The 20541-nt window shown below is 36.6% G+C and overlaps 3 protein-coding genes across 4 annotated transcripts; 1 reads left to right on the top strand and 2 right to left on the bottom strand.

The window, feature by feature from the left end:
* Positions 1 to 1050: 1050 nt before the first annotated feature.
* On the bottom strand, positions 1051 to 3633 carry LOC133792735 (SEC1 family transport protein SLY1). Its single transcript, XM_062230653.1, has 2 exons — positions 3474 to 3633; positions 1051 to 3231 (listed from the first exon to the last, which is right to left on the bottom strand). The coding sequence occupies exons 1-2, from the start codon at positions 3502 to 3504 to the stop codon at positions 1397 to 1399; spliced, it is 1866 nt and encodes a 621-aa protein (XP_062086637.1). The 5' UTR covers positions 3505 to 3633; the 3' UTR covers positions 1051 to 1396.
* Positions 3634 to 3861: 228 nt separating this feature from the next.
* Positions 3862 to 5935, top strand: LOC133792751 (phosphoglycerate mutase-like protein 4). The gene is made up of 6 exons (XM_062230685.1): positions 3862 to 4051; positions 4164 to 4244; positions 4646 to 4774; positions 4900 to 4962; positions 5118 to 5242; positions 5419 to 5935. Exons 1-6 carry the CDS (start codon positions 3956 to 3958, stop codon positions 5609 to 5611), a joined length of 687 nt encoding a protein of 228 aa, XP_062086669.1. The 5' UTR covers positions 3862 to 3955; the 3' UTR covers positions 5612 to 5935.
* Positions 5839 to 11065, bottom strand: LOC133792746 (protein LAZ1). Of its 2 annotated transcripts, XM_062230664.1 has the most exons (9): positions 10805 to 11065; positions 9907 to 10177; positions 9746 to 9802; positions 8760 to 8868; positions 8020 to 8204; positions 7822 to 7910; positions 7239 to 7500; positions 6809 to 7060; positions 5839 to 6625 (listed from the first exon to the last, which is right to left on the bottom strand). In XM_062230664.1, the coding sequence occupies exons 2-9, from the start codon at positions 10057 to 10059 to the stop codon at positions 6272 to 6274; spliced, it is 1461 nt and encodes a 486-aa protein (XP_062086648.1). In that variant the 5' UTR covers positions 10060 to 10177; positions 10805 to 11065; the 3' UTR covers positions 5839 to 6271. The 2 variants fall into 2 exon arrangements, with proteins under 2 accessions (XP_062086648.1, XP_062086658.1); XM_062230674.1 differs by lacking the exons at positions 9746 to 9802; positions 9907 to 10177 and having other exon boundaries at positions 10805 to 11064.
* Between the last annotated feature and the right edge of the window lie 9476 nt (positions 11066 to 20541).

The following is a 20541-nucleotide window of genomic DNA, read 5'->3' as shown; positions in this document are numbered from 1 at the left end:
TGTTGGGAGTTGTTATGTGATATGGCATGATAAGTTAACAAAATTCTTGCATAATATTTCATTTATTATTTTATTAATACTTTTGTAACTTAAATTTAAATAAGTTTATAGTTGAATTTAAATCATTATTATAATGTAACAAATGAATATATATATGTAATATTTATATCTCATAAATTACAAGTCTCTACCGAAGTTTACAAAATTCATATGTAAAGGGGTTTGAATTCTAATTCTCTAGATAGAACTGCTTCATTTTGTAATCCAAATCATACCCATTGTTGGATTCTGGTAAGTGCAAGTAAATCATTCTCTACTCTACTCTGAATTCAGGCGTTATGTTGTGCTTGGGATTTTCAATTCTCTCGGCGGAGAATGTCTGAATACATTATTGACGATCGACTGCTGCTAATGCTAATATTTGCTCTTATATTGATTGATTTGTTCAGCTCAGAGTACTAAAGACAGGTTTTACACCAACATTGTCAAATAAAGCTGAAAAAAAAGGACTAAAAAGTACATAAAAGAGATGGATACAAAACAAGAAATTACTCTCCCATTTAAATAAATAAATATAACACTTGTTATTTTTAGTTTTACGTGTATAGATAGATAGATAAACATATTCCAGCTTTTGGGCATAATAAGCTGTTAGATCGGTGAGGAGGCACATGTAAGAAACATGGTAATTGGAACTTTAAAAGAAAATTCCACTTACGACCATAATGAATAAATTCTAAAAATTGTTACAATAACAATAACAAAATACTAAATAAATTTTAATTTAACGATTAAAAAGAAAAATTCACAAACAAATTCTTATAATATAATAATAGTAATAATATAAATATGAATATTATACATATATACAATTCATGGAAAAGCCAATGACCAAACGAGAATTTTTGTACCATGTTATGCATCCATGAGGGACTGTCATTAAACTAAGTTGCAAAGAAACAGTATTCTTGAGATATTTGTGATTGTAACTATTTCCAATAACAGTATGATTCATTTAACACATACTAATTTGCAACAATACACTCATCATTCGGACGGTAATCTTTCAATTAAATCAATGAACAGGAAATACCGAATTTTTACGCATAGAAACTTATGAATACAAAACTAATCCAAAAAGTGAAGATTACAAAATCAAATGGAAGTTCTTCCAAAGCTCATTGACAGTGAGTCCTGTCTGAGAATCGTCACACAGGCCTTACAAAACAAGAAAGGAGAACATTTGCCAAGCTTTCATCTATCACGAAATGACAACATGAGTAAAAAATTTCTATGAATTTGTCCACCAGTGCATCATCGAATTCAGAAGGCCATCCTTCTTATACTAAGACCCTTAGATTCTGTAATTCAGATTCTTATGTAGGCGTGGATTGGCTTACTGTGTTAAAGCAGTAACAGGAGCACCACCCAATCCCATTTTTTGACCCAACAATGAAAGCTGTTCCACAAACTCCTCTCCGGTCAGTAATTCTGTTGTTCCGTATATAACATGCCTGGCAGGCTGTTGACGCTGCACGAGCTCTTGCAGGCTCCCATATTCAACATAGTTACCACCACCAATCATGAATACAATAGCTTCCTTAAACGGCCCTTTCAAATGGCTGCTAGTAGATCCAGAGCTTGACTTTGGAGCGCGAGGATCAAAAACAAGGTAAGAATCAACTTCTGGATTCGGCTTCCCCTCCATCAAGGCATCCACTGTTCTTGTCAATGCCAACTGCCTATCATTTGACAAAAGATTCTTCACGCCTGCTGTCACAGCACTGATTGACTGCCCATATAGTTTCTCAGCCCAATCAACAATGTTACTTCGGCTAGCAGAATTGGCAGATGCCAATGAGACATTCAGTGATTTGATCTTCTTTACATACTGAAATGCACGAGTGTCAACTTCGGACTCCCTAAGGGCAGCTTCCACAGCCTCCACTTCTGCTTGATTCATGCTTTCTGAAGAAATAAGATACATGATAGCAAACCTCAGCTTATCCAACTTAGTCCCTTTACCTCTAAGTACACCTAGAAGATCATGTCGATCAATTCCCCCTCTGACAATCATATCGTTCTCCTTTTTGGCATAAGAATCAAGAGACCTTTCCTTGATCTCACCCAACAACACAGTTGCAATGTTTGTGTGCTTATCAATTACCTGCTTCCTCTCAGTCAACTCTGGAAGTGAGTTCACTGCATTCATCAAATGTTTAGTGTTTCCAATCATGTCAGTCCCATCAAACTCAGTTCCATCAGTTCCGCCAGTTCTTCTATTGACATCGTCAACATCTTTCTTATATTTGTTCAGCTGGGTCTCAATCTCCACTGCAACTTCTGGAAACTCCAGAGATCCATTTGCTACCCAAAATAGATCTGAAGAATCCAACTCAAAAGACTTTGTTCCACCCTTTTCACCTGGGACTGTCAACCTATTTAGCTTCAATCCAAGCACATCATGCACCAAAGGACGGTACCTAAAATCGTGCTGTATGCCCACAGACAACTCAAAATTCCGATCAAATATGCACAAAATGGGACGCTGGAAAGAGCTCACAAAGTTCCCACCTTCAGTAAATAAATTATTCTTAGACAATAAGTGATCCCGAAGTCTCTGATCCAATGCTGATGCAACCATCTCTGCAGGACCTCCACGCGGACACCTTATAATTGGCACCACTCCAAGAGTGGCCAAAACACAAAACAACCCACCAACTATCTTCTCAACTATCTCCTCAATCTCTCGATCACCTGCGGATGGATCGTTCAGCTGGACATAACTGGATTTCTGTGCCAATGAGAACAAATTATCCTCCAGTGTTACAAATTCCAAATACTGATCGTGCACCTTTGAAATCCGACCAATTGAATCTGAATTCAGAGTCCCAGAAGCCAGATCCTCGAGAAGCGGGCGGGGAATTGAAGATGAAAAATTTACGTGGAAGCTATCATAGAGTGATCTAGAGGCATCAGCAATGATTCTCTGGATATTAGCCGGACTGGGTTGAACAAAGTAGACAGCAGGAACATCTAGGACCGGTTTTCGATCTTTGTCTATAAGAAAATAAAGGGTAACACCATGTTTGCGAAGATCCTTAACATGAATCAATGGCGAAAGGATATTTTGGCAAAACCTATCATAGATCAAGATCTTGTAAACCTCTTCGTTTGCTGTTCCCGTTGCGTTCACGGGTAGGTTCATATTCAACATTCGAATAATACATTCTGAATCCAAAAATTCTCAAATCAAATTCAATATCTCATATACACGAAATTCATAACCAATTTAAAAAACTCAAAGATACATAATATATATAGTGCCTAGTACCACTAAAAATCCATACCATTTCCTAATTGAGCTCAATAAAAAAACAAACTACAGGGTTTTTGGTTCAAATTCTGAAATTGATTTGAAACAGAGATCTAAATCAAGATTAAAAAAGACCAAAGAAAGATTCGAAGCTTACCTGTTTGTCTCTGACGAAGATTGAGAGCCATCGCCGGAGATCTGAAAGCTCAGTTTCAGAAAAAGCTAGTTCAATTGAAGACGAGGCTTGTTTTTCAGAGCTCTCAAATTTTTGGGAGAGAACCCTCTGAACGTCGAATCGAACGGTCGAACCTCGTGCAGGGCATAGATGTAAGAAAAAAGTTTGAGGATTATTTCTTATGCGGCAGGTTTCTTTACAAAATATTTTATAATTCACTAATATGGTGCCACGTGTACTAAAAAAGAAAAAAATATTTTCTGTGGGGGGTTGGAATTGACTAAGGCAATTTTTGGAGAAATATGATTGGTAGAAAGACGTACGTAGGTTGAGACCCGACCAATGAGGAATGGTTCTTATATATATTGTTATGCAGAAGAAGAGCGCAGAAAACCGTTCTAGGAATTCGGAAAGGCAGTTGAGTTAAGAAGAGTGAAGAGGAGAAGGTGAGACTGAGCTCCAGGATGGAATCGACGACGTCGTTTTTGAGAAACAGATATTGGGTTTTGAGGCACGGCAAGAGCATTCCAAACGAGCGAGGCCTCATCGTTTCATCTCTGGTATTTGTTTTTTCATTTTTTTGTGATTATATATATGTATATGTATATACACAGACAATTGTGTTTGTATTTTGATAATGGGATGTTGTAACAATAAAGATCGTACTTGCAGGAAAATGGGACTTGCCCAGATTATGAATTGGCATCGGAAGGTGTAAACCAAGCACAACTGGCTGGACAATTGTTCCAAAAGGTATACTTGGTACTAGATGTTATACTCCATTATTTTTTCCTTAAAATAATAGGGTTTTGTTAGTTTATGGAAACTTCATTGTTTGAAATTATTTGAACATTGTTTAGAACATACATTTTGGTGAGGTGAGATCTACATAAGCTTGTTTTATCCTTGGTTAAGGGATGTACGGTCAATGCAAGTTTTTTATGTCTTGATGTTCTTAAGTTAATGAGAAAATTATATATAGACAAAATTGAATTTTGTTTGATAAGATAACAAATGTTAGTTTATGGCTCTTTTGGGTATGAGTAGTGAGTATCAGGATTCATATTTCTGATACTTCCGCTGATGGGGTTTTTTAATCAGTTAGAAAGATTGTGTTTATTTCTTTTTGTGGACTAACTGTGATACATTTTCAGGAACTGAAGGAAAATAACATTCCACTCGAAGCTGTTCGCATTTGTTACTCTCCATTTTCAAGAACAATTCATACTGCTAAAGTAGTGACATCTGTTCTGGGCATTCCATTCGAAGGAGATCAATGCAAGGTAAGCCATTTCACCCCTTAGAGAAATTTAGAAACTTTACTGTTTAGAGGCACTACTATTGTTTGTAAACATTAGTCATGTTGACATATTTCATCATAGTCAATAATCTGTATTTTGTCGGACAGGTTATAGAAGATCTTAGGGAGCGTTACTTTGGTCCTTCGTTTGAACTAAAGTCACATGACAAGGTAATGACACATAAATTGTTAAGTTCGTTTTCATTTGAAGTTTTCTTAATAGAGTTATGAAGCTAAATCAATTTTAAAATCAAGATTTCATAATTTTCTTTTCATATGTGGTGTTCTTAATTTCATTTAACATTTAATCTTTTTGTTATAAACAGTATGCAGAGATATGGGCTCTCGATGAGAATGACCCATTGAACAGGCCAGAAGGTGGAGAAAGTGTTGATGATGTTGTGGCTAGACTCACAAGGGCTCTTGCAACCATAGAGGCACAGTTTCAGGGGTAAATTATTCTTCTTGTTTTGCCTTCTTTAAATGCTTAAAGTTTTAACATGTAGTCTAGTGTGTGTTGACGAAAAACACATTCAAGCCATTCCCTCTGTTGCATGCATCCCTGATTACCGCTTGTAGTTGCAAAGTCTTAGCTTTTCATCATAGTAACAGATGATGAATTTGCAGGTGTACAATATTGGTTGTGGGCCATGGGGACCCTCTTCAAATCCTTCAAACAATACTTAATGCTGCTAAGCAACACACAGGGCCCAGCTGTGATAACTTGGAATCAAGAATTCAAGCTGTTAGAACCCCTCCCGTCTTGTCACAGCACCGGAAATTTGCACTGCAAACTGCAGAGCTAAGGGCAGTTTTATAAAAGAAAAGACCCCTCAGCTGAAGTTTGCCCATTATTGTTTCCCCTTGGTAGATTCTTTAGTGAAAATTTGCCGGCTCAGCTGGTTAGTGGCATTGTTAATGTTAGGCTACTGTCACAATAATGCTTAACGCAGTGTCGAATAATGACAATATGGCATTCCATAGTTGGCTATTGCTAACTATTCTATGAGACAAGCAAGAGTATAAAAATGCTTTTGAAGCATGAAAGATCATGGAGAACTTGGTCGACATCTCAATTTCCCAAAAATAGTTCATTGTACACAACGGTCCTTTGAAACGATTAAATACAAGTATTTGAGTATCATCTCTCAGGCACCCAATAACTATATATCTCTATAAACAAGCCCCTGATTCATAGGGAAGTTCTGTACAGAAAATTTTATTAACCTAAAATCATAATAGTGAAAAAGATTTCAACAGCCCCAACCCAAAAAAAAAAAACTGTTTCATCATTACAGCAGATGAATTCAGATCACGAACCACAACACCAAGGTGAAGCCAACTCCGGCATTGGTAAAAACATGCTAAGCTGCCTCCTGCCCATGAGTGGAAAATCACTGGACCATGGCCAAAAATACTAAAGGCACGATCCCCGGCATTTGAATCCTCCTTTTCTGATACAATGAGTTTCACCTTCCAACTAATCTTTTGTGAGCCATCTACGGCCTCTAATCTGATACCCACCGTAGCTTTGGTCACTACTGCTCTCTCCTCCGCTTTCTGCACTAGTATATCCTGATTTTTTGCGATGCTTCTTTCCCCTAACAACCCCACTATCACTAATGCTTCCGTTCAACAGGGGATCATCTATTCCACGAATCACCCTCCGTGCTGGAGGTGTTGCAAGGAAACTGTCATCCTTTGTTCTTCTTCTTTCCTTGTCATGTCTCTTAATGTTTTCATGGATCTTATGTAATTTCTGGTTGAACTTTGTGATCCCCTTCTCAACTGGCTCCACTGCCTGGGTTACCGTGAACTTCACATCATTCACAATCTGTAACAGAGACAAACAGCTAACTCAATATTAAACTATATTGCAAGACCCAATCAGATAGCTATTTTTGCTCCCAGAATCAAGTATCCAACTTTAATGAACAAAACAAAAATGCTCTGCATGCCCAAAGAAACTCAGAGCTTCATTGTTAGCTTACACTCAACAATACAGTAAGAAACTTACATATTCCCCACCACCAATAAAAACATCTCGAACACTTTCTCTGATCGACATACCACTCTTGCCACGAATATCGGGAGAAGGAAGTCGAAGCTTTGTTGGGCGCTCACTGTCTCTAACCTCATCAGGATCTAAAGGACCATCAACAGAAGCATAGTCTCCAAGAACTGCAACACTTCCGGGGAACCTATCTCCCATTACCTCATATGGTTTTGCAGGAAACACATACAGGTGAACAATAGAAGCAATGCACATCTGCACTAGATGAACACATATATGTTGAATAAAACAATTTTCAATAATAAACTTTTTGGAACATGTAAAATAAGGTACATTGGAAAGAGTGGGAGAAGGAACATTAGATGCAGAAACAGGAAGCAAATCCCTATTGCTTGTAAAAAAAACAATAATTCTGACACAAGACAACACTTACCTCTATACAAATAATGAAGTCTTGGACGCTTGACTTTAATTGTAACCCTTGAGCTATTGGACTTTTGAACAAACCAAGGGCATAGAGAACAGCAATTGCCACACCTTGCCACCACGTCAAAAATACAATTGATTTGAAAGTCAAAAACTTGTACAGAGGTTTTATGTGAGATAATTCATCCTTTGTAACAGTATAGAATTGAACTAGGCAATACAACGCCCATGACTGACTAAAATTCAGAACAACTGCAATATAAGGATACCTGCAAGTTAATAAAGAGCAAAACCCATTAGTTTCTTCTAACAAGTTAGATGCCATGACTTCTTTCTCTGCAAGTTTAACCGTGCAAATAACAAGATTGTACTGACTTCCCACATGAAAGAAAATAGAAATTGCTCATCTTCAGTTTCTTTACAATCACAATAGTAGAAAATAGAACAATTCCATATTGCTGGCGATGACAAATAAAATTCCCCAGATTTTTTTTAGCAAAACAAAATCTAATAGATTCATCAGAAAAATGAATTAAACAAAGTAGAATTTAACAAATCCCCAAGATTTTCTCTATGTTAAAATATCTTACCCACATCCCAATTTAAATTCTCCTTCACAATATACACCGAAGGCTTCAAGAACTACAGCTAAAATAGCACTTAGAGTCTTGATTAACATCTGCAAAATGAAAGGAAAAATAAAAATCTACCATTCTGTATGGAGGGAAAAAAGTTGGAAAACAGACACTAAATAGTGATACTAATTTTCAGAGTGATAGCAAACATACATACTGAACAATTCCAAATTTGATAATCTGGTAAAACCATTGGCCAAGTTTCCATGGTTTTAGAAAATAGTTCATTGGAAAAGGATGCTTCACTGTTCCCTTTTCCAAATTGTGCTCTAATAGAGGAGTCTTAGAACTGGCACGTCCTTGTCTTTCCATAAATTCTATAGTCCTCTCCTCCCCACCTTAACAGAAGAGGGAAAAGGAAAAAAAACAGAAACATTAAAAAAAAAAAAAGATTTCATCATAAATCTTAACCAGCGAAAAGTGGCAGCAATCTGAGCTAAACATGCAAATACCATTGACAAAAAAAAAGGGATAATTCAAAATGAATCTTGTATGATGTCCGTGAAATCATGTGTCACCATAGCAGCATTAGATTAAAACTAGAGTATGAAAGGAAAGTTGTTATCTTTGTGCTTTTGAAAATCAAAATCACCTTTTTTAAACCCTTTTTAACCTGTCAATAGTAATAGAACACATCAAAAATTATAATCACTGTTTTAACACATCGTTGCTTTATAAAACTACCAGGTCGTGGAATTTCAATAAATTCAAAGATTCAACAAATATATAGCCATAATAGTCTTTAAACTATCCCACTGTTGCACTTGCTTGAGCTGAGAACCCCCTCTCAAAAACCCAAAATCTAAAAAGCATTACTTGCATTCTGCAGAAAATAAATCATATTTCAAATATGAGTTTTCCTATATCATTGAAAGATCATGATACCGTCATACCCAAGCACGCAACGAGATATCTTCCAAAGCAATACATGGCAAATGATTCATAACAATCTCGAAGTATTCCACAATCAACACCAATTGATGGATGCACCAGTGAGACAAACTGTCAATTAAGTGACGTTAGAAGAAAGTTAAAAACAACAACAGCAACATAAAAGCAACTATCAAGAAGCTAGGTGGCATGTATAGGGTAATCATTTTTTACAATAACAGGAAGAAACTCTCTGATATTCAATACAGAAAATGAACTGAAACATATTTATATGTAAACACTTCAGAAAACATTTTGCTAAACTTACAAACTAACAACCCTATCTACAAACTATTCTGGTAAAGTACAAGACATTCCATTACCAATCTACAAAGCAACATAAAAGTGAACAAAGATAATAAATGAGCCAAATTTAAAAACATACCTATACTAGTCAAAATCCAGAGGGGGGAATTATATATATATATATGTATATTCATAACATATATAAAAGAGTGAAGAAAAAGTGTGGTTTCGTTTGTCTATTTTGGCTTTTTATGCATTGTTCATCGGTACAAGTATGGGGTTTTTTTTTTGTGCTTTTAACTTTTCATTGATATTTTATTTCACTTTAATCTTTTCTTGCTTTACTTTTTCTTCTCCCAAAAAAATTTTACTTTGTATTTCTCGCTGTTTAGTTGATTCACTTCAATCTTATGGTTTATGTGCCTATGACCTAGCTAAGTGTCATAGCAAAATAATGTCTTTAAAATGAGAAAAGGCTAATAACTAGAGTCAAATGTTTGTCAAGGGTACACAAAGGAAATAGTAATCGATCAAATAAATTCAGCTACTTGAAAATTATATAACAAAATATTATGTGAGGATTCAAAAATCACAATGCAAACAAAGGGGAAGTGCATCGCCTGACCAACAAAATATTTTGAACATATAAAGTGCCTATAAGATTACATTAATGCAATTGCATGGAGTTTTGTACAGAACTCACAGATTCTACTGAATAGCAGGGAACCATGAGTATGACAGCAATCAAGAATTTTTGTTCCTGAGTGTTGAGGAAAAATCAAACAAGATAATTAGTGTTTATGAAAAAAAGAACAGAAAAAGAGAAACTAAGCATCTATTAATTAGGGATGTATGCATATCTACCTCAGGATTCTTGTACGCAGAAAGGTGTTCAAATAAAAGGTAAAGTGAAAGAGTAAGAGTGACAAGTACAAAGCCACCTGCAACTAAACTTGCCCATGTAGGAGGTGAGTACCCCAACTCAATAAAAAGATTTAAACCAGCCGTGATCCTCATCAGCTAACTAAACTTCGAACCGTCCAATATTTACATGAAATGCCAGCATAATGGGACTAATAACTCCCCAATGAAAAGCACTGGCTACAGAGTGAAGATAGGCAAAAACTATATGAACCTGTTATCATACATGATGAGAATTTATCAATAATCATCCCATCTAATATATTACCTCTGGAAAATTCATAAGCAAATTGACAGACAAAGGGGACTGACAGGGTGCAGGCAAAACATCCCCACAACCTAGTAAAAGTTCTAATAACATAATCCTATCACACAGCACACATATACCCTTCAGTGAAAATGCAACAAACAAAGCTTAAAAATTTGGTTAAAAACTAAGCAATCGATAGTATTCAAAATCTTAGTCCTCGAAGAGTATGTGTCCAAGGGCGGAGCTACGGAGGGTCCAGTGGGTGCATGTGGATTTTGTCTAATTTGTTTTAAGATACACATAAGGATGGGTGTTTACACATATATATTTCCTAAACAAGAAATGCAAGATAATTCATAATGTTGGAAGCAAACATATACTTTCTTTTCAACAACCAAAACAAAATTGATTTAATAAGAAATTTGAGAAGAAATAGGTAATCTTATCATTTCTTTGGGAAATTAACTCATATCAAAATCTGACTTCATTTTCTTATAGGCAATGATTTCATTTTCACTTAGAAGGATCTAAGTTCAGTAATAAAAATTCTGGTCAACCCATGTAAGAAATGAAAAATAAACAGTAAGATACCTGATAGCGCCGTTGGGTTGGCCGGAGGACCCAACTGGAGCGGCGGAGAAATTAGGGTTTACGTGTGAATTTGAAAAGGAAACAACGGCGGATGATGGAACTAGAGAGCAGGAGAAGATGATAAATGGAGATTTTTAAGTTTCTTTTCCCGTGGACATGGAGACTAATAATTCATATCATCATATTTGGGTTTTCTCAGAACCATTGCCCTGTCCTTGATGAAAATAATTTTGCAATCTGGTCTTTGTGATATTGTTTTGTGTTCAAGAATATATTTGTGTTTTTAACACCCATAGCCTACCACATTTTTGTATGTCATTTTTGCCACAAGTATCTATTTGCTACAATTTCATAAATAACATATTCTTGCAAAAATTTACAATAAGCTACTCCTTTTTTACCTTATTAGTAGGATACGTCTTTGTTTTAGGCACATAAATTAATTATAACCCCATTTTTTTTATGATGATATTCATTGTAGTCAAAGGAGACCTCCTGTAAATTTTTTAGAAATTTCAGATGATTTAAAATATACTAAAATCAGGGTTCAAACAATCTATTACACATGCCTTTTTTTATACGTATGGAAAACAAACTTTTTGAACTATGATTTTGGCACCATAAATTATCTTGAATTTTTTGAAAATTTGAAGGAGGTCTGATATGCCTATAATAAATACTGTCATAAATAAAAAGTTTTAAAAAAAAACTAGGGCTATAATTAATTTACGTACCTAAAACATGGTATTATTCTACCGTTAAGGTAGAAAGGCATCAGGACCGACCTCATCCACTTAGAAATTAGGCAAAAATCTTTGGCCTCAAATTTTTACTTTACTTTATATATAACAAAAAAGGCCTCAAAAAAATTTCTCCGTTAGAAATAAGGCCTTAAAATGCTAAAATACTCCTTAAAAAATATTAAGTTGGTCCTAAAAGACATACCTTACTCTTAACTCTCCCGCATAATCTTACCATGAGTAACTTATGAGTATTAAGAACTAAATTTAACAAGTGTGTACCATAATTTCATAATTTGTTTTTTACCATTTACACTATGGGAGAATGGATTCAGAGGAGAGATAAAAGTTGAGATTCCTTCTTAATTATCCTAAATAAATCATTCTCAATAGGAGAATAACACTAAAAAATCTTTTAAATAAATACATTATTATCTTTTTAAAAAATATATATTAAATATTTATTTTTAAAATATTGTAACAATAATATCAAATATTTACTAATAGTTGCACTTACCTCCATATTCACAGCTTGAGACCCATATCCCGCTTGTGCACGAGCTTGCAATTCATTGGTTGTCATGAGCCAAGGGCGACAACAAAACCATGCCCAATGTCTTGGGCTCATCTTTTAAGTAGCAGACGCCTATACAACACCTTGACTCATATGAGACAATGTCATCCTTCTAGTCATTCAAGTAACAATGAATATACTTTTCGCACTAGATGTGTCTCGTGCACACTATCGTCCCTTGAATAACTCTTACCGAGTCATGCTCACAAACATATATGAGTGCATCCATGCATCAATGTTTTATAACCAAAATACTCACATTGTCTATAAGTTCCCACTAAGGTAAGTCAAATCCCAACCTTGTTGCTCACTCAAACATTCACAAGCTAAGTAGCATGTGTGACTAAGTGCCAACACCAAGCCGAATGCCAACTCCTTTCGTCATGCCTCATTCGATAGTATCGAAATAGTTTCCCTTGACAGCAAGTACTTTCTCTTGTTTGTGGTCTAATCCTCATGACACAATGCCTACACGTATGCTAGCAGGCCCTCAAGACTATCTGTGTGACAATAGCATACATCATACCACTGTCATTTTCTAACATTATATAGCTATCTCCTGCATGTGTAGTATGAAGTTTAACAAATGCCTCAATTTAGTCCTATATTGGCTATCTTTAAGACAATTTATGTTTACTCAAAAGTTGTCACAACAGCTTCAAATGTTGTCACCACATGTTTTCAACATGTCTTGACAAACTGTGTTAGTTAGAATCTTGAGCTTCAAGAATTTGAGTGTGAATTTAAGTAGCAGATATTCTCTTAATATTCTTGCTATTAAATTCGAATATTCGGCTGATGAAATGTAATTTTTATAATGAAAATATGTCTTCTATATTATAGTATATGCTTTCCTTATTTTTAATTAAAAAAGTGTGCTTTCTCTCCACAAATAGAACATTTGGTATATTTGATTTATTCACTAATCATTTTTTATGGAAAGAGTTTTACGGCATGATATATCTCGGGTAAGGATGCAATCTAAATTCGAATTCTCTTTGATAAGTGACTTTGGTCACATATTCAACCACGTTTATCTATCAATCTTTCTAAACATATTTTTCTATCTGTCCTAACAGATTTTGTCTTTTCAAGGAAATTGTGTTTATTTTATTTAATTGTTTGCAGATTCTTGGATTAGCGTTTTGGGCAACCATTTGACTATAAATTAGATCCCAAGAGTCACTAGAATCAAGCATCTATTCCACCTCGTTCAATTATTTGTTGTGTAATTCATTTGCAATATCTGACAAGTGTTTCTATGGGGTGAGATTAAGATAGATATTTTTTTAGTCTAGTTTAGGTTGCCATTTTATATCATCGTAGAAGAGAGCAACACTTTCTTTGAAATTAATCAAGCTTCATCTTCGGTAGTAGATACCCCACTTTGTAAAAGAGATCAACACTTTTTTTCGGGTAGAAAAAAAAGCATAATTTTTAGAAGAAGATTCATCACCAGCATTGAAAAAAGTTCAAGTGCATAATGACTTGGATAAAGGTTAGATTTGAAGAAGTGTTAACAAAATATTGTGTCATAGTATTAGAGGGAGTTTAATTATGCATAAGACAAGTGATAATCAGTTTTATCTCTAGGTATGGTCCTGAAGATTAGGCTTACCAAACCACGTAAAAAATACATGTGTGTTATTTATTTTAATGTTTTTTTCATTATTGTGAGCACTCTACTATACCAGTTTGTTAATATGTTGTGTCAAATGTAAAAACGGTTACAACAAAGTATGCCCTTTGTAATGTCCTCCTAATCCAGGAATATTACACTGTGTATTTTAAATTGTGTTAGACTTGTTAATCAAGTCATTTGGTTATAAACGTGTAACTAAGGTTAACGTCAAGGGTTAGGGTTAAAAATTTTGATCAAATGAATTGTTGACTTTTATTTAAAAAGTTTCATACGTACATGGGATCCCAAAACATTACAAACAAACATTTAAAAGACTATATATACATCAAAATTACAGTCGGTTGACCTAAGCGGCAAAATCAGGGATACAACCCCAGTTCCTTTGAGACATCCTTGGCTGGGGTGGACAAGCAGCTGCATATGTACACGCCACCACCGAAGTTATCTGATTAGTGGTGAAAATTGTATTATTTATTGATTTTAATAGCCAAAATAAATTAAGTTTAATTAATATTTTCATTGAATTAATATGATTTATTTTATAAATGAAAATATTTAATTATGATTTAATTTATTGTTATTTTGTAGGAATTAAATATGCATTTTCTCACAAAGAAAAGAAAATAAATAAATAAATAAAGTTGAAGAAAGGAATGAAGAAAATGGCATTTTTGAAGGAGTTTGGCCCAGTCCCGAAGGCCCAAACGAAAGCCCAGGCCCGCTGGCCTCTTTCTCCACCTTCAGTGCCAAGTGTCCGCACCCCAGAGCGCCACGCGTCCTAGCAGATCCTTCCTTCCCTCCTGCGTTGACCGGTCAAACCAGCCTCCTCCTTCAGCCATGCGCCCAACTCTTCAATATAATACCTCAGCAGCCCCTGCTCTTTTCAACGCCCCAGCAGACCAAACAAAGGCCCAACTCAGCTGAAGCCCACCTGAAGCAACCCAGTAGCCTAGCAACTCTTCAGCCAGATTCTCCAACAGCCAACGCAGGCCCATCTGAAAGCAGCCCAATCCTACCCCAGCCAGTGTGACGTGGCGTGCCCTCATTGGCTGGGAATGGGTCAAAAACCACTTCTGCCACAGCCACCTTCAACCCATATTTTGTGGGTATTGGGCCTTGCAAAATTACCATTTTGAGCTTTAAAGCTCATCTTTTTTGGTGCTTTTGAAAAAGGGTATTTTGACCATACACAAATAACTAGGTTAATATTTATAATAAGATTTGATTTTTCAAAATCATATTTTATTATTAATATTTCAGATTTATTTTGTAAACCCAAAATTATTGTTTAATTTCTTTTTAGTCCTTTTCTCCATCTATAAATAGGGACACTTTCTTCACATTTTGAATGTAATTTTTAGGTAGCAAAACTCTACCAAATTTTAATCTCATTTCTCATATTTTTTCTCTAGAATTTCATGAGAATGTCTAACATAATAGGCTAACCTTCTTAGGAAGGTTAGGATGATCCTATATGCACTATGACTTTGTTTGGTATTTTTGATTCACCATGTGCTTAAAGTTTATATATTTTAGTGATTTATGTTCTTTCATCTTTACTTCTTCATCTTATTATCTATATTTATGTTTACTAATAGTATATAGATTTTGTCATGCACTTTCTATGTATTATCAAATTAGTGAAAATAATATAGATAATATCTTTATCATTTTCTCCATCTCACTCATATATATGTACTTTTGCTAAAATCTATATAGAATTAGTCATGCTCTTTCTATGTATTTTATAAATAGTAAAAGTAATATTTGTGTTAGGTTTTATGTCCAATCTTTTATTGCATTATTGCCAATGGTATAATGTCATTTTTAGATTTCTCATAAGATTTATCTCATCTTTCCATAGTAAAGAATAATAATCACTTGAATACATTTTTGTAAAATATATTTGTGCTTCAATGTTAAATCTTCCAAATGAATAGTTGGGATGTGAATTTCTCATTTGTGTAACTTTTGTGAATCAAAGATCCAAATAAATAAGTATGCATATTGGTGACTCTTGATCCTTCCTACTTGTTACCTATTGTTACATCACACTTTATTCTATCTTTATTTCTAATCTTTAAATTTAAAAAACAACAAAAATATCACTTGTTCTATTTTCCTCACATTATTTATCTCTAACATTTATTTATTGATTAACTTTATTTCTTTGCCTCCTTGTGGAATCGACCGCCTGATCTATACTACGACAACCGCTAAGTGGAAGTCACGTTTGGGCGTTAAACACTATCCAACTCATGGTTGGTCAAGCTCTCCTTTTCCCTTACCAGCACCACGAAGCACCCGTGAGCCAAGGCTCAGCAAGCAAACTAAAACATGTGCATGAACAGAGAATACAGATTTCCAAGTACTTATCTAGTATGTCCAGCAGTAATAACCTACTTATACATGCATATAATTACAAATAAATGGTCATTGGACCATTCTGGATTGCTGTCCTAACTAGTTGACCATAGAGTCAACCTCGGGGCCCTTTGCCCTAGCTAAATGACCATAGAGTCACCTGGGGCCCTCGCCCTTAGCTCTGGGTAACTAGCCATAGAGCTAGCCAAATGGCCTGTTTTCTAATGACCATTGGCTCGAGCAATGTAGTAGTATGCTGCTGATTTGGGCCTAAGCCTTTTGACCAGCGCGTAGCACGCTATTGTCGTCCTTGACTAATAAGTCAAGCCCTGAACCAAGTATTTAGATACAGATACAAAAATAGATACATATAGGCACACTTCAACAATACAAGCATGCATACATATTGATCATAATATACCATAATCGCAAACATAGTAATAACCATGCTCCTTAATAGGGCCAAGCCCTAGCTACGCAAAACATGTGAACTGTTATGTAACACTTAGTCAGGTACAGAATATTCAAGTATGTTCAATCAACAAGTGAAACGATAACTTCAACATAATCATTCTTAGAGGTCCACAATCAACAAGTGAAATGATAACTTCAACATAATCATTCTTAGAGGCCCAAGCTCTATTCATAATTATTATTAATAGTTGCGCCAAGCCCTAATCACATATATCACATATTGGGTGCAGTTTTCTTACCTTAGGTCCGAGTATAACGTATATAAGAACGACCCTTGAGCACGATTCCAGTTCTGAGCCCCTAGCGATAACCTAGTCACAACCATAATATAGGACTCTATCAATAACGAGCAAATAAAGGATTCCGGACCGAGTCCTAGCCTTTGGGACCTCGAATTCTACTAAACCGGGTAGTAGAATCGATCCCGAGCCCTTAGGGTTGAGTTCCCACACTCAACCCTCCCGTGGCTTGAAACCCCAAAGACCTGCGTCGCGGCCCACCCAAGTCAGAGGCCTCAGCCACCCTTCTCACTAGACACGCCCCGCAGCGTGCCTTCGCGTCAAACACCATCCTTGGCCCCTGGGTTCAAGAGGGTCGCGACACCCCAAGAACAAGGTCACGGCCCGCCCCCACGAACCTAGAATTTCTCTGGTTTTTTCTTCAGGCAACCGAATCAAAACCATCCCAATTCAATTCTAAAACCATAATTTAATACCAACAACAACTTTAATATCTTCCTAGCAACAAAACCCAACTAAAAACTAGATTAAAGACCCACCAAAATCCAAAATCTCATACTTGAGCCACAAGCTCAAGAACACCTCAAAGCTTAAGGAAAACATGGCAGAAATTCAACTAGAACAAGGATTAAAGCATTACCTCTGCTAGGAATGATGATCTTCTAGCCACAACCAATCTCGAATCATAACCCGAGCATTCAATTCCTTGGTTTCCAACCAAAATCTTCTTAACTTCTCAAGAATAAACTTAGAATAGCTAAAGGAGAAAGAGAGAGAGAGAGAGAGAGTCAGTTGAGTAAGTGAGGTGTTTGAGTGTTTTGTGTTCTCTTAAGGCTTAAGTTTACTTAAGCTAATCCCGAGGCTCGGGGTACCGAAAACGTCCCCGATAGCAAAATGGTCAAAATTCCCAGTATTCCCTCATAATCTCACCAACTCCAAATATATTCTCAATTATTCATTCCCATTACCTGATAACCCAATACTATGCTAAATACCTAAAATACCCCTTGACTCGCCCCGAGTCGGGTATTGGGTCCTGTTGTGACTTTCCCGCTAACTTGCTCCCTAAGATCGTCTCGTGCCGAGTAACCCAAATAAACCCACATAATAATGTGGTCTCTCAAATATATGCACACATATACAATTTTTCCCACACCATGCCAAATTACAAAAATTTCCCTTCTAATAAGAAACGGGCCCACATGCATATTTAATACTCCTAACACATGCATATCTAGTTACATTATCATATAACCCACATAATCATACACAAATATATCATATAAACATATAATTCCATATATTGCCATCCTGGCCCCCCAATCAAGGCATTTAGCCTTATTAGGTAATGTGGGACGTTACAACTATCCCCTCCTTACAGAAATTTCATCCTCGAAATTTTACCTAAACAACTTGGGATACTGAGTCCGCATATCTGCCTCCAGCTCCCAGGTCGCTTCCTGGACCTTGTTGTTCCTCCATAATACATTAACTAAAGGTATAGTCTTGTTCCTCAGGACCTTGTCCTTCCTATCTAAAATCTGAACTGGTTGCTCCTCATAGGACAAGTCTACCTCCAGTTCTAGATCCTCATAACTCAATACATGAGTCCCATCTGATACATACTTCCTCGGCATGGAAATATGGAATACATTGTGCAAGCTAGACAGTGCAGGGGGTAAGTCCAACCTATAGGCCACCTGACCGATTCTCTCCAGGATCTCAAATGGTCCCTCAAACCTAGGGCTCAACTTTCCCTTCTTCTTGAATCTCTTCACCCTCTCAGTGGTGAAACCTTAAGGAAGACATAGTCCACATGGAATTCAACGTTCCTCCGCCTTGGGTCTGAATAACTCTTATGTCTACTTTGAGATGCGAGCATCGAAGCTCTAATCTTCTCAATAGCCTCAATGGTCCTTTGAACCGCCTCAGGACCCAAATATTTCCTCTCACCCATCTCATCCCAGCTAATGGGTGATCTGCCCTTCCTACCATACGACATCTCATAAGGTGCCACTCCAATAGTAGATTGGTAGTTGTTGTTATAAGAAAGCTCTATCAGAGGCAAGTATTTACTCCAGGACCCTTCAAAATCCAATACACATGCTCTCACACATGTCCTCCAATATCTGGATAGTCCTTTCAAACTAACCATTGGTCTGAGGATGATAAGTTGTACTGAACTTTAGCTGTGTACCCATCGCCCTCTGTAAACTTCCCCAAAACTTGGAAGTAAAGATAGGGTCCCTATCAAACATGATAGACCTCGGAGTCCCATGAAGGCGAACTATCTCTCTCACATATAGATCTACATACTGGTCAACCGTGTAATTCATCTTCACTGGCAGAAAATGAGCTTATTTCATATACCGATCCACATTGACCCAAATCGAATCATGTTGGCCCACTATCCTGGGCAATCCCACCACGAAATCCATCGTGATTTCCTCTCACTTCCACTCCGGGATATCCAGAGGCTGCAACAGCCCTGCTGGTCTCTGATGCTCTGCCTTGACCTACTGACAGGTTAGGCACCTTGCCACATACTCAGTCACGTCCTTCTTCATCCCAGGCCACCAATATAAAACTTTCAGATCCTGGTACATCTTCGTGGTGCTCGGATGTAGAGAATAAGGAGTAGTATGAAATTCATCCAGAATCTCCCGTCTGATCCCGGTGTCCATCGGAATGCAGATCTGATCCTTGTATCTCAACAAACCTATGCTTGACACCATATAATCCTTAGCTACCCCAGCTAGGACGTCCCCTCTAATCTGCCCCAATTGTGGATCATCTAACTGCTTTTCCTTAATCATTTCCAAAAGAGTTGACTATGGGGTGATGTTGGATAACTGGCCTACTACTAACTCAATTCCTGCTCTAGTCATATCGTCAGCTAACTCCCTTGATATCTACCTGACACTATATAACTGTCCCAGACCCTTCCAGCTTAAGGCATCTGCTACCACGTTGGCTTTCCCAGGGTGATAGAGGATCTCACAATCATAATCCTTTACCAGCTCTAACCAACGTCTTTGCCTTATGTTCAGATCCTTTTGAGTGAAGAAGTATTTTAAACTTTTGTGGTCTGTGTATATCTCACACTTTTCACCATATAAGTAGTGTCGCCACACCTTTAGTGCAAAAACCACTGCTGCAAGTTCTAAATCATGTGTGGGGTATCTCTGCTCATATTCCTACAATTTACGTGATCCATAGGCAATCACCTTCCCTATCTGCATAATAACACAACCCAGGGCCTGCCTCGAGGCATCACAATAAACCACAAACTTGTCCTGATCTGTAGGAAGACTCAGAACCAGAGCGGTGATCAAACTTTTCTTGAGCTTCTGGAAGCTGTCTTCGCACTCGTCTGACCATATAAGCTTCTGATTCTTGCGTGTTAACTCTGTCAGTGATGACACAATCTTTGAAAACCCCTCTACAAAGTGTTTGTAATAACCTTCCAATCTCAAGAACCTTCTGATCTCTTAAGCATTCTTCGGTCTTGGCCAATCTCTGACCGCCTCAATCTTCATTGGATCCACCATAATCCCATCCTCACTGACTATGTGACCTAAGAAAGTCACCTGTGGCAACCAAAACTTACATTTCTTGAATTTCGCGTACAACATGTGTTCTCTCAACCTCTGTAATACCAATATGAGGTGTTGCTCGTGTTCTGTCTCTGACTGAGAGTATAT

Source organism: Humulus lupulus, chromosome 1 (assembly GCF_963169125.1).
Source record: "Humulus lupulus chromosome 1, drHumLupu1.1, whole genome shotgun sequence".
Lineage (NCBI taxonomy): Eukaryota > Viridiplantae > Streptophyta > Magnoliopsida > Rosales > Cannabaceae > Humulus > Humulus lupulus.
This window is presented reverse-complemented; position numbering and strand designations above follow the sequence as displayed.

Excerpts from the sequence above, each read along its gene's own strand:
- LOC133792751 (XM_062230685.1), top strand. The coding sequence starts at position 3,956 with ATGGAATCGACGACGTCGTTTTTGAGAAACAGATATTGGGTTTTGAGG. Across the intron at positions 4,245-4,645 it reads CTGGACAATTGTTCCAAAAG|GAACTGAAGGAAAATAACAT; the intron begins GTATACTTGGTA and ends ATACATTTTCAG. Across the intron at positions 4,775-4,899 it reads TCGAAGGAGATCAATGCAAG|GTTATAGAAGATCTTAGGGA; the intron begins GTAAGCCATTTC and ends TTTGTCGGACAG.
- LOC133792735 (XM_062230653.1), bottom strand. The coding sequence starts at position 3,504 with ATGGCTCTCAATCTTCGTCAGAGACAAACAG. Across the intron at positions 3,232-3,473 it reads TCTTCGTCAGAGACAAACAG|AATGTATTATTCGAATGTTG; the intron begins GTAAGCTTCGAA and ends TTTTGGATTCAG.
- LOC133792746 (XM_062230664.1), bottom strand. The coding sequence starts at position 10,059 with ATGAGGATCACGGCTGGTTTAAATCTTTTTATTGAGTTGGGGTACTCA. Across the intron at positions 8,869-9,745 it reads CCTGCTATTCAGTAGAATCT|TTTGTCTCACTGGTGCATCC; the intron begins GTGAGTTCTGTA and ends CTTAATTGACAG. Across the intron at positions 6,626-6,808 it reads TTATTGGTGGTGGGGAATAT|ATTGTGAATGATGTGAAGTT; the intron begins GTAAGTTTCTTA and ends TCTCTGTTACAG.